Here is a 13,342-nt window from a genome sequence, read left to right as displayed (position 1 = left end):
GATCCAGCTCCGCACACAGGATGGGGATGAGAGGCTCCCAGTGAGATGGTTGTGGTGGTAGTCCTTGCCAACATGCATCAGATTTTTATCTGTACCAATATGACAAAAGAGAGACGGGAGGAAGGGTGAAAAACCTCCAACTCTGCTCCTACAAATGCATCTGCCCTGTGTCCTGCTCGGTCCCCAGCTCTGTCTCCCCCTCTCTGTTTCCAGTGCAATTTATGAGCAGCTCCCGCTTTTTCTCCCCGCTTCAGTGTCTCCGCTGAATGAGGATGCACACAAGGAATCTGGATGTCTTTGGATCAATGCAATAGGGGATAGAATACATACATTATAATACAAATATTTAGAAAGAAATACTGATTTTTGTAGCATGTAGGAAACTTATGAATATACGTATTTAGGATTTGCAGGTGATTATGCAAATCAGTAAAAATAAATAATAGTGGTACAGAAAAATATATTTGAATATAAGAAACATTTTCGAAGAAGTTTCCTGATCCTTTTAAACTGGATAATCGAAACAAAGCAGCAACACAACCAGAAAAGATTAAACTGTAAATATTCAGGGCGGAAACTCAAAGGAGAAAAATAAGTTCTGCTTTGGAATAAAGATTATGAACGAATATGAATATACTGGAGGACTATTTAGGTCAGATAACCAAAACCGTTTATGCAACATATTTGATTTGCATGTTATATCATATTATGGACTGTTGTTTCTCATTTTGATAAAACAGTGCCAGCTAGATATATATTTTGGAGGGAGTTATAAAATGCAAAACAGATGTATTTGTACTTAAGTTAAGAACATGATTGTTTAATGGAAGGAGTTTAACATTTTGAGTTACTAGGTTTTTGCCAAAAGTAGGAGATACAACTTATTCATGTCTGTTAGCTAAATATTTCAGATAGCTTAGCATAAAAATAGGAAATAGCTATTCTGCCTCTGTTCAAAGGTGGGACAATAACAATAATAATTTGGATTTATATAGCACCTTTACGAAACCCAAGGACGCTTTACAATAGGATGAAGGGCCATGGGGGGAATAAAAGGAAAACAGTCACAAAACAGGGACAATAAAATAAGAAGATAAACAAATTCTGGAGAGGAGAAAGTATACTGAGACTCAAAGTCTTGACAAACAGATGTGTTTTGAGTGCTTTGAGATGAACCTACACAACTTGTAAAGCTCTCTAACATGTTATAAATCATACCATTATATCTGGTTGTTTTTACACTTTTTTTCATACTAAATAAACAAATGAAATGTGGTCTGTAAGTGATTCCTTAGTATATGTTTTTATTTTTTTCCAAAAGAGTCAAGCTCCAGTGTTGGAAGTCTTTATACTAAGCTAAATGGTTGCTGGTGGTAGCCTCATAATTTACAGTACAAACATGAGTGGTATTGATCTTCTCGTCTACCTCCCAGCAAGAAAGTGAATTAGCTTATTTCCTCATTTAATTTTCATTGAACTGTTCACGCATCTTACTAGCAGCTTTGAAGTTATGAAGTCTCAATTATACTGTGTATGAATGTTTGTTATTAACAGGGCAATACAAGTTTGTGGACAACTGTACATGACATCCTTTTATATTGTTAAGTATTTCAGTGTTTTGTATTCGTTAATTTGTCCGATTGTTCTTTCTTTGAAAGCGAAATGACAAATTTAAAAGGCGAACTTACTCAATGTTACTACTCAATGTATGGTGTGGCTTATGAATTCACTTTTTTAAGATCGAGAAGAAAACCTGACCAGACGGTGAAGACTATGATTCACTGTCTTTGTGTTTGAGTCTGTTGTAAGTCAAACACTATATAAAAAGGAGCAATTCCAACACCCCTAAAACATAACAATTCACCTCCAAAAAAACAAACAAGAGGAAACACCTAATGCTTATTTAAACATCCGCATTCATTCACTGTTTATATGATAATGACATAACAACTAAAAAAGTGAGGCCAACTTTATTATTTTGTTAGTATTTAAGGTTAGTTTTTTCTCTCCATAAAAGACATTTTCAGTGCTCATAAAATCGCATTATTTTTCAAATAAATATACCATCATGTGTATAATAATAATACACAAATGAAGTTTGAATGTGATTCAAATATTTTATTATTTGTTTGCAGTTGCAGTGCTGGTGGATTTCAGATGGGCAAACTGACATAAAATGTTTAACATGAAATGAAGTCCAACCCTTTAGTCCTTTGATAAGAAAAGAAAAGGGCAATACCAGTATTTTTCATAAGTGTGTGTTTCTTTCTTGTGCGTTTTTCTTCTGCTACTTTGGACTATTTCCCCATGATTTTCAAAAGACATGGTTTTACTCTTCCTTTAGTATCACATATACTAACACAAATACAGTAAGATCACTAAAGACTGGCTGCTCTGACCCTGAGGTGTCACTTTTGTCAGATATTGTTCAGCTTGTAATGAGAAAAAAAGACATCTCTGATTCTTTTTGTCGAAGCACTGCACAAGAGCCATATTTCAGAGATGACAGACGTTTTCTGTGCGCCAGTCCCTGCGGACAACACTGATACACAAATCAAACATCAAAAACACTGGTTTTGTCCTTGAAGACACGCCATGTTAATATCATTAATTGTGACGTTGGAAAGCATGCCAGTGATCCTTAAGTTCACTCTTCTTCTTTTTTTATTCCCCTTCTCAAGCTTTAATCCCGTTTTGATGTAGCAGTAACAAAAAATATATCCCAAAGCATAACCCAGTCATCTTGAAAGGCAATGCAAGGAATAAATTAAACTCCTTTATGGTTGGGCCAGGTCTAAGCTTAGACACTGTTACCTCTATGCACGGTTCACTGCATCATTTCAAGTCAATGTCTCCTCGTCCTGGAAATAGGCATGTTCTAGGGCATTCATGGCGGATATTCGCTTCAAAGGGTCAAAGGTCAGCATTTTCTGTGGAAGAAACAATCAAAATAGTTTAGATTTCAAGTTTTAAAAAGGAACTGTTTTTCATTTTCTGCCGCTAGGGGTCTCAAAATAAAAATATTAACATAAGATGGAGTTTGTTGGCATTGTGCAGTTGCATCAGATCATGAGGGTTGCTGTCTTCACCACCCATCGTCATCTTTGTAGAGCGATTCTCCATCCAGTTAATCATCGTTAAGGGGGTTTTACCGCAAGCCCAATTCTCCACAGAGGTCTCCTCTTCTCCAAAACAAATAGACCCATTGATTTCAATCAATAGACTGACTAAACAGTTTTATGTTGAAAATCTGAGATTCTCTGACTCTGCTGCCGCTAACTATTTCTCTGATTAATTGAAATTCAGACTGCCGATGACTATATAAAATGTATTAATACAACACCATGTGCATGCATACATTTCAATTGACACTGTAACCCCCCTTGCCCCCCCACCCATCATTTATTGTCCTGATCTGTTTGTAATGTTTGTGGGCATTGTCCTTGTCCTTATGTATGTCTTTGGATTTTTAAGTTCACAATTCACACAAGCACACCCACTCATTTTCCCAGGTATAGTCCTTTTTAGGTATTTTAATGCAGAAAAGTTACATTTTATAACTTTAAAAAAGGATCAGTTGGAGGAGGCTGTCACCCCTCTCTGCGTATGTGTTAGCTCAGCATAAAGACTTGACACTGGTGTCTGCTTCAAAATCTATGTACCAGCACCAATAAACCTCACTGACACACACCTTACATCTCATCCGTTAACTACATTTAAATCAAAGATAAGAGATGATACGCGGTTCACATAGGGTTATGTGCCACATTACCATCTGGCCAGGACCAGTTGCCAGGCAACCAGCAGAAAGTGCAAGAAGTTACTGGCCTCTTTTTTTTTTGCTTTGCACTTTAACATATATTTTCTACATCATACAAAGAAGCAGAATTAAATAAATAAAAATTCCAATTCAATCCCAGAAAAGCACACATTTACTTTCTCTGGGGATTTCCATTTTATGAAGTGTGTTAGTATAGGTTTTTGTGCATGTTAATGGACTGCAAAGGCTAAGATGCCAAAGTTCCAGAGGGAGTTTCTCTCCCACACACTCCACTCTGCCTGAGACGCCTCATTGTAGTCCTTTCATTACTTCAGAAGCATAGTGACATCCCTTTGTAACACCCGCACCTCTATTGGCTAGCACTCCTACTCATTGTACCTCATAGGCGAAGTGGAGGGACATCTCTAAGCGGTTGACCAATCAAAACAGAGCTGGCCAGCTAACTAATCAGAGCAGACTGGGCTATGGTTCCAGACAGAGGCTGAAAGACGTGCTGCAGCTCAGGCAGTATGAGAAAAATATGTATGTACTGTAACATGTAAACATGTCACAGTGTAAACATGTCACAGTAGAGGCTCAAAATAAAAATATGAACATGAAAATTAGTATAATAGGGCCTCTTTGGGATCTGTTGGTAAAATCACTTCTAATCAAATAAAAAATATATGTTTTTAGGGTTTTAGTTTTAACAGCACTTACAATTCCTATTTCAAAGAGAACTGCTGTAAGTCATGCTCTCTCCAGAGTTTAACCAGCTGGTTAAGCAACACTGGTCACAAGGAGTTCTTGTGGCAGGTGATGAACATCAGCAGACTGTGAGCAAAGAAAAATTATTCCGGAGCCTGAGGTTATTGATCTGTTGCTGTCCTGTTTTCAACTGTTCCCTTCTGAAAATAAATCATTTACATAACTTTGTCATTGTTAAATCTTACCAGCAATAGTTGCGCCCCCTGTTCATTTATCTCTGGAACAAAGTCAGTGATCGGGCGTGGTAAGAGTGAGGGGAAGTGTTTTCTTGAGAGCGTAACATCAGTCGGCCACTCGTCCTCTGGTGGCAAGCCAATAACTCTGAAATGACATTATAAATTTAATTAAACACGTACAATATCAATCATCTGGTCGGGTAAATGTGATGTAAACTATTTGAAACTCACTGAAGAATTTTCCCAAGTTGATCCACTTCTGATTCTCCGCAGAACAAAGGTCTACCAGACAGAGGGTTTGAACCACAGTTAAAACATTGAAGCACTTGTTTCTTATTAGTTCACATGCCTTTGCAATTCCTGTTATGCAGGAAGGCAAACAGGAACATGATGTTCTTTAAACACAGATTCACAGTTTGCAAAGACAAATAATGACTTTACTGTTTGTATAAGTATGAAATATCTATGACATTATGATTGTATCATTATTTAATCGCCATCGTTCAGGAAAATGATTGAGGCATGAATCTATTTACTGAAGAGGACTCCTTTTTGAATGCAATGTTTCATTTGTACCACTAGATGGAGCTGCTTTGTGTTCTCTATTTCTCAGCTGATCTGAGAGAGAGGTTGCAAACTACACTAGCTACATTAGCGATAATATGCTTTAGTCAATTGTGATTTTTGCTTGCAGAAATTGTTTGTAGAAATGCAAAAATGTTTGGTGTGTTGAAGCCGGAATGGAAGATGTCAGTGGGTAATTTATGAGCATGCATGACACTGATGACACTTGTTTGATTATGTATGGTAGACTTAGTTGACCATAAAATATGTGCAATTACATAATGAATGTGGCAGCTGTTTTCACAAATTCACTTCCTGACCGTCTGACATCCAGACCAGATTTCCCCTGAGCCGTACATAATGTCATAATGTGATCTATTTACAGATAGATTCTAAACCCTGCTCCACAAACCCATCCGGGCAGCTCTGACACAGACACATAGATGTGTTTTTGATTCCAGATATGGACTTGCAACTCCCTACAGAGTCAATTTCAAGTTTGAAATGTGGAGCATACCTCTGGCATGATGATGTATATGATCTTACATAATATTGTTATAGAATATTTGGAAGTATGAAAAAGAAAAGCTCAATTGAATTTAGGGGAATGTTGCCCAGATTATGCTTTACACATAATAAGGAAACCAATGTATTTCAATTTTGGGTAAACTGTTCACGTCCATATATTTTATTTGCTGACTTAAACATAGGGCCGCACAAGCCTTCAATGTTTAACCAAAGCCTCAATCTTTTCCTTACCTAGTAACATAGTATAAGGGGAAAAAACACTGCCAGTGAACGTTATCCAAGCAGCGTAGAAGTGTCAAAATGAATCAGTAATAAAATACTTTACGGGAGACCTTTTACCATTTTAGAGATTCAAATGATCTATCCTCTGCCTATCTAATCAGAGAAACTACAGCTCCCTTTGTAAGCACTAACCTTTACCATGCGAAGGTACCTTCAGGACATGTAATTGAATCTCGCTGCTTTGTAACTTAATCAAATCTCCACAAAAAAAAATCGTACACGCTGCTCTTTTTGCCCCAAGGACTCTCTTCTTATCAAATTACAACAAAATGTTTTCATGCAACTTTTTTAAGATATAGATTTTTAAACACTGACAGGAATATTCATCATAACAAGCATAAACATACTACATAAAACAGGCTTCTTAATTCTACATTAATCTGCTGACTCACTTGCGTCTGAACATCTCAGCAAAGATGCAGCCGGTGCTCCAGATGTCCACAGGTGTGGCGTAACTGGACTGCAGCAGAACCTCGGGGGGGCGGTACCACAGTGTCACCACCTAGGACAGACAAACACACATGCATGTTTAGCTTGTGGACAACAAAAAGCCTGTACTTTAGATGCAAGAATATTATCCAAAACCTTCCACCCATTAGACACTTCCTATCTTCCAGGTGGACATGTTTTTATGAATAGGAAAAGTTATAAATTGGGCTTTGTATTTGGTGCTAATTACTCAATGTTAGCATGCAAACAGGCTAAACCAAAATCTTAAAAGGTAAATATGACCTGCTTAACATTACCATGTAGGCATTGTCATAGTAAATAATTAGCATGTTGAAGTTAACTTTTAGTTTAAGTGCTGCCTCATAGACATAGACTGTAGGCCCTTAGACTTGTTAAAAGTGCTCCTTAAATATGAGTTCAACGAAGCTCAAACCAAGACTTGTCAGTAAGCTACAGACCAAACATTACATTATTACTATTTTGATTAGTAGTTTGACTAGTACACTAACATGGAAAAGGGTCATTTGAACGTGTGTCTCGTAGTCACATGTTAGACACTGATTGCACTGTCAATGAAGAATTTTAAAGCAACTAAGAAAAAAAGAATCGAATGAATGGAAGCCAGCAGTAGCCTAAATGACATAAAACAATGGTAGGGGAGTTTTTACCACAGGTGTGAGAGCCATGTGGCAGCTGTAGATCCTGGCCAGTCCGAAGTCAGCCAGCTTCACCTGGCCCTGACTGGTAACCAGAATATTCTCTGGTTTCAGGTCTCTGTGCATCACGCGGTTAGAGTGAAGAAATGCAAGACCGCACATCAACTGCCTCATCAGGTCCTGCAGGACCACATACAGGAATATTTTAACCTGCATTGAATTTCAACAGAACCTGCTTTATGATATAGTTAAAATACCTTTAAAATAAAACACACTTTACATACAGTTTCCTAAGCTATTTCTGAGGTTATCCATTTATGTTAGATACTGCTTCAGTTCTCACTTTAATGCGCCCGGGGGATAACCCTGCAGCTGGGGCCTTCTCGAGGTACGTCTTGAGGTCTTGGTCCACATGTTCAAACACCAGAGTGACTTTAGTCTCCTGGTCCGATCTTTGGGTGGCACACACATCCATGAGCCTGTCATGCACAATAAAACTTGTGTGAGAGGTGTTCACAGTGAATTGTAACCAACACAACACTTTGATAGTCTTCTCACCTGACTACATTTGGGTGGTCAAACTGCTCCAGCCTTTTCAACAGAGCCACCTCTCTGACGGTGGAGATCGGGAGGCCATTTTGGTCCGTCTGTACGCGCACACTCTTCAGGGCCACAAACTGCCCGCTCTCTGTATCTCTGGCTTTGTAAACCGTCCCATAAGCCCCGCCTCCGATCTCTGCCACGGGTTCATACTGAAGACTGGTGCCGTGAGCCATCGCCAAGATCAACAGACTAAGTATGAGACATTACGTATGACACAGATCAGATGCATAAAGTATAAATACCATTAATTTGCAACAATTAGATAATGAAAGTGATCTCATATATACAACCTGTTAATATACAGTATGTACACAGTATGCATTTTTTGACATTTTAACCATTTTAACATTGAAGAAGTTAAAATCAGAGTGTGTAAACAACTCTCCCTAAAAAACTAGGAAGCAGAGTATTTCAAATACTACCTGAAAATACTGGAAATTAAGCAGATACTAATTGGGAAACCTTATACAAATAACTTTATAATAGAAATGATTACACTCTAGATAAGGGAACATGGTTTGTTTTTCCACTTAAGTAATTACATTTGTTTATCACTGCTTTTTCAGAGTGTGCACCCGTGTGTTAGCAGAGCAGTGTACAGCGGGGGCATGCTGTACGAAAACAACGCACTGCTGAATGTGCCAAGGAACTGACTAGGCCTTTTTGGTTGTGTGCTGAATGTGCAACATAAGCAACTATTGTTGACCGAAAAACTGAAATCTTAAATATAAATGTCTATTCCAGAGAAATCAAGATAATAAAATCCTGAAAATCAGATATTGGTATGAAGCAGCACTGCTAACTGATTTGCAACAGTTTTTGGACAACAATATGACATGTGATGATAACATAGCCTTTATGACTCTGACCAATGAGCAGAAATAACGCTCCATAGACTTGAGGGAAATGTTTCATTCTTATTCACAGAACAATCTTTTGACCTGTTGCTAATTTAAAAAACATTGATTCATACAGCTTTAACTTAGAGGTGAGGTCTTTATGACCCAAAGGGGTTGCATATATATAATATGTTTTCAAGCTTTCTGGCAGCAGGATTCAAATATGCTTTTTATCTAAAGAGCACTCCAGGTATTTTGGGTGCAGACTGCTGAAAAGTGTGACATATTTTTAGATTAGCCAAAGAGCAATTTATCAGTGCTCTTCTACAGGACAAAGTACCTGACCTCCTGAAGAAATCAAATGGTGCACTGAATGGGATACCACTTTAAAGCAAACACACATGACACAAGACTTTTGGTCTCCACTTTGCCAGCACAGGAAGCACCTTCAGCACCTAGCCCAAAGAGCTTCTAACTTTCCTCTTCATCAACTCCATCCATCAGCACACAACAGCACAAATCCTTCCTTTGCTTTGTTTAAGCCTTGATCCAGTGTACCCCTTCCACCTTCTTAACAATGACGCCTGTCACCTTCATACTATATGTCCAATTTAATGGCCCAGGTCCTCCTCTGCTTTCTCCTGCTGTTTTAATTTCTTTCAAGTACAGTTCTTGGGATCAGGCGGTGTGGTACTTAGGTCAAAAGGCTCATTAGCTCATTTCTAAGGAAAGAAAGAGCATTATCATTTGTAATCCTTATAATATGTTAACCCAGTCTCTCCTCGCAGGTAGCGATGCACAAATATAGACAAAATTATGAACAGGATTATTTAATGATTTTTATTTATTAAGAAAAAACGTTGCACTTTCAATTTCAATAAACAAAGCACTGCTTTAGCCTTCATGTTTTCCTTCTAAATCTAAAAATAGCACTTAAAATAAGTATCTTCTCCCTCTGTATTCAGTTGTTTTTTTTGCCTGTTTTGCTCTGATGTTTGTTAGTCTTCTATTCTATATTTCTGTGAGTGGAATGCATAATAAATGTCAGAATAGCAGTAAACCCTATTTAGTGAATAGGAGGAATTGAAAAAACATGATTAAGATTAATATTTGATCCATTGTGGAGCACTACCCTTACTCTCCTCATTGGGCAAATTGGCATACCTTACTTGTTATTGATTTTCTGTAGAGAAAAACAGTTTTGTCTTAAAACTGAATGAATGGAAACAATATGAATAAAAAAGTGTGGGCGATAACTTCACTGTCATGTGCCAGACTCAAATATGAGCACACGGGGATTTTTTTAGGTTGGATAAAGCGTGAAAAAGTGAAGTAGAGCTGTAGTTAAATCTGTTTCTGCAGGCGGTAGTGACAAAAGTCCACCAAAAGAAGAAGAAGAAGAAGAAGAAGAAGAAGAAGAAGAAGAAGAAGAAGAAGAAGAAGAAGAAGAAGAAAAAGAAGAAGAAGAAAAAGAAGAAGAAGAAACTCAATCCACTGAAAGCTAAACATTTCAACAAGGAATTCATTCTCCTCTGTTGTAAACCAGTCCCTTCATTTCCCAAAGCCGCCTCTGCAAAATGTAACAATTTAAATGGCTATAAAAAAAAGAAAATTGCCAGCATGAGACAGCACGTTTGGCCTGTTAATGTTTACACTGTTGCTTCATGAGCCTGGAGGAAAAAAAACAGGGAATTGCAGCATTTCTGCTTAATGCAGAAATGCTGTACATGCCTCTTTGTGGGAACATTTAGATTTTTTTTTATAAACATTTGATTGTCTTCCAGTTGGATCTGTTATTAAATCTCACCCTAGCTGTGGTCATTTATTACCCAACATGTACATAAAGTGTTATTATATCTCAAGGTAATCAGTGAATATTTATTATAGTGGCACAATAGTGCTTATAACTCAATATAAATCAAATACTGGTCAAAGTGAACATGATGTTGATGGACATAGAGCTTAAACCTATGATGTGCTTGTAGATTCAGATATGCTGCTAAACCACACTTGTTGAAGTGGTCAATATAAACTATTAATAATAAAAGGAAGAGACGCTGCATTATGCACATTGAACAACTTTTCCTCTAATGCACAGAAAGTTGGGTCAGAGTGTCTGCAGACAAGAATCTGCCTGCATTCCTGTCCTTCTGCAATAAATATAAATCAAAATGATTCATATCAGAACTGAACTTGGAATAATACACAGCATATAAATATATTTAATTATAATATAATTATGGTTCAATTTGTGAAATGAAATGTGCAACCATTAAGGACAACAGGTAGAAATGCATAACAACATTTTTTGAGCTACAGTGTCACAGATGTTGAATGCCTCAATAAAGCTGTTTTGCAAACTTGCTGTGATAAATTATTAATCAGTAAAGAACTCGACACCAAAGTTAAAAAATAAATGAATATGGGTTCAACATAAAATATGGGGATATTTATTCTCAATATTGAAGGAATATTGGAAAATATTAGTGATTTCCCAACATGTTTACACAATGATTCATTTGTATGAAAAAGTGAGAACAGTGGTTCAGAAGTTGACATGACTCTAATATCATGCGGTATTTCAAACCAGGAAAACACACACCTAACTATGATCAAGTCCTGCAGTGTCCATAATGAATGCCAAGGCTCTGTGTAGTCTAAATGCCAAGCATCCTCTTAACTACAGGAAGTGGTCCGGCTGCACAAGACTTGTCACCCTAAAAACATTTCCTCCTCCTCAGTGACAGAACAGCAGAGAAAATAGAGTTGACAGATTTTACACATAGAAGTGTCGTTGCTGTCTCACAACAATGACACCTGATACACTATCGATCAGCAGGAGAGCCTGTCAGTATATGAAGATGATAAACTCTAACTTCTCAGCCACATGTCATTAATGTACTTTATCCAGCCGGACATTGGGACCAGTGGGCGGAGGCAGAAACAGGCCAGCACAGACGGAAAGCCCTCTGTCCAGACACGTGGTGCTCCACCATAGCGCTCCTTTGTTAATTAAACAGCATTAAAAAGTGGAGCAACAACAGGCCACACGGACTTCTTTCCCTCCTCAGCTACATGTTCACTGACGTGGCGGAGGAAGACAGTAGATGGCAGAGACAGATCACCGTCAGAAACTTGCATTTCCACATCTGTGCAACATTACATAAACTGTGTTACACACATAAATCACACTCTTGTAAACGATAGTTCCGATACTTCACATACCTCGGCGCAGTCTTTTCTGCGGCAGGTAGGCTTTACTTTAGCTTTATGAGGAGGACATGCTCACTGTTGTGCCACGTATAACTCCTCCACAAGCGGATCAGCAGGTCGGGTCCAGGCGGAGGGTTAAAGCTCCAGCGGTGGTTCCGATGTGCCCAAGCCAATCAACAGATTAAAATTTCGGCCTCCACTGTTTTCCCTTCCAGTCTGCTGCACTCTTTTTTTGGGGTTGTCTCTTCCTGTTGCTTCTGGCAACTCTTGCAGGAGGTGGAGCTAATCTTCACCGCATGTCATGCAAAAGACCTTAAAGCTCTGCTGTGCCTTTATAAAGTTACAGTTATCATGAAATCCATTCTTTAAATTACTTATATATTAGTGTTGTTGAATGCATATCTTTAAAGATTATGTTGCTGTTTCAATTCCGATTCCAACAATAGGCCAACATATCAAGACACGCCTTTTTCTTTAGCCTTCCACAAACAGTTTAACCCTTCTTTTGCGTTTAGGGTCAAATCTGACCTAGTGACTTTGTTTTTTATCATAAATATTGTGTTTTTCATCCAATTGCCTCAAGACCTCATGTATTTCTCCACACTAGGCCTCTGAACATATACAATTGACAATCACCAATTGCAGTGAATTTTGAGTGATTTATTCAACAGAGATACCTATGATGTTTTCGGTCCGAATGGGTACGAGTATATTGTGGTCATCCTGCAGATGGAAAAACATCTCCACACACACACACACACACACACACACACACACACACACACACACACACACACACACACACACACACACACACACACACACACACACACACACTCTCTCTCTCTCTTTGTCACACACAAACACACACACACATACACGCTGTCACTCTCACACACACACACACACACACACACACACACACACACACACACACACACACACACACACACACACACACACACACACACACACACACACACATAAGTTGTGTGAATGCTGAACTTGATGGGTCCGGACCATATACTGTGGTTGAAACAACACAATGAAACACTAGTTTGCTTGTATCAAATCAATACATCCCATACACCATTGGAACGAGAATAATCTCAGCTACATCACTACATTTCCATCTCCAGTAAACACAGCCTACATGGCAAGCATTTTTATAATATATAGTAATGTACAGTAAACACTATCTTTGAACTTACTGCAAGATTATTCAAGATTCAAGATTACAGAAGCTTTATTTATCCCGAGGGAAATTGCAGTTAATGCGCAGGTATATACGATATACAACAACAAGCACTGTGCAATTTAGCAGCATATATAAAAATAAAATAAATATAAACTAAATAAAGTGATACAGTGGAATTGGATAAAGTGACATTTTGGCCTCAGGACGCAATGTCTCCACTGTCCCTCTGACCTGAGGTAGATAAGTTAAACAGTCTGATGGCCACAGGAAGGAAGGACTTACTTTGGAGTTCTGTCTTACACCGG

The 13,342-nt window shown here is 38.1% G+C and overlaps 1 protein-coding gene across 3 annotated transcripts; it reads right to left on the bottom strand.

The window, feature by feature from the left end:
- Positions 1 to 2,103: 2,103 nt before the first annotated feature.
- cdk4 (cyclin dependent kinase 4) lies at positions 2,104 to 12,189 on the bottom strand. 3 transcript variants are annotated; one of them, XM_063911572.1, is made up of 8 exons: positions 11,852 to 12,189; positions 7,743 to 7,976; positions 7,528 to 7,663; positions 7,197 to 7,394; positions 6,471 to 6,580; positions 4,936 to 4,986; positions 4,714 to 4,849; positions 2,104 to 2,930 (listed from the first exon to the last, which is right to left on the bottom strand). In XM_063911572.1, exons 2-8 carry the CDS (start codon positions 7,958 to 7,960, stop codon positions 2,841 to 2,843), a joined length of 939 nt encoding a protein of 312 aa, XP_063767642.1. In that variant the 5' UTR covers positions 7,961 to 7,976; positions 11,852 to 12,189; the 3' UTR covers positions 2,104 to 2,840. The 3 variants fall into 3 exon arrangements, with proteins under 3 accessions (XP_063767642.1, XP_063767643.1, XP_063767644.1); XM_063911573.1 differs by having other exon boundaries at positions 7,197 to 7,364; positions 11,852 to 12,177; XM_063911574.1 differs by lacking the exon at positions 7,197 to 7,394 and having other exon boundaries at positions 11,852 to 12,184.
- Between the last annotated feature and the right edge of the window lie 1,153 nt (positions 12,190 to 13,342).

This window comes from Eleginops maclovinus, chromosome 20, assembly GCF_036324505.1.
Source record: "Eleginops maclovinus isolate JMC-PN-2008 ecotype Puerto Natales chromosome 20, JC_Emac_rtc_rv5, whole genome shotgun sequence".
Lineage (NCBI taxonomy): Eukaryota > Metazoa > Chordata > Actinopteri > Perciformes > Eleginopidae > Eleginops > Eleginops maclovinus.
This window is presented reverse-complemented; position numbering and strand designations above follow the sequence as displayed.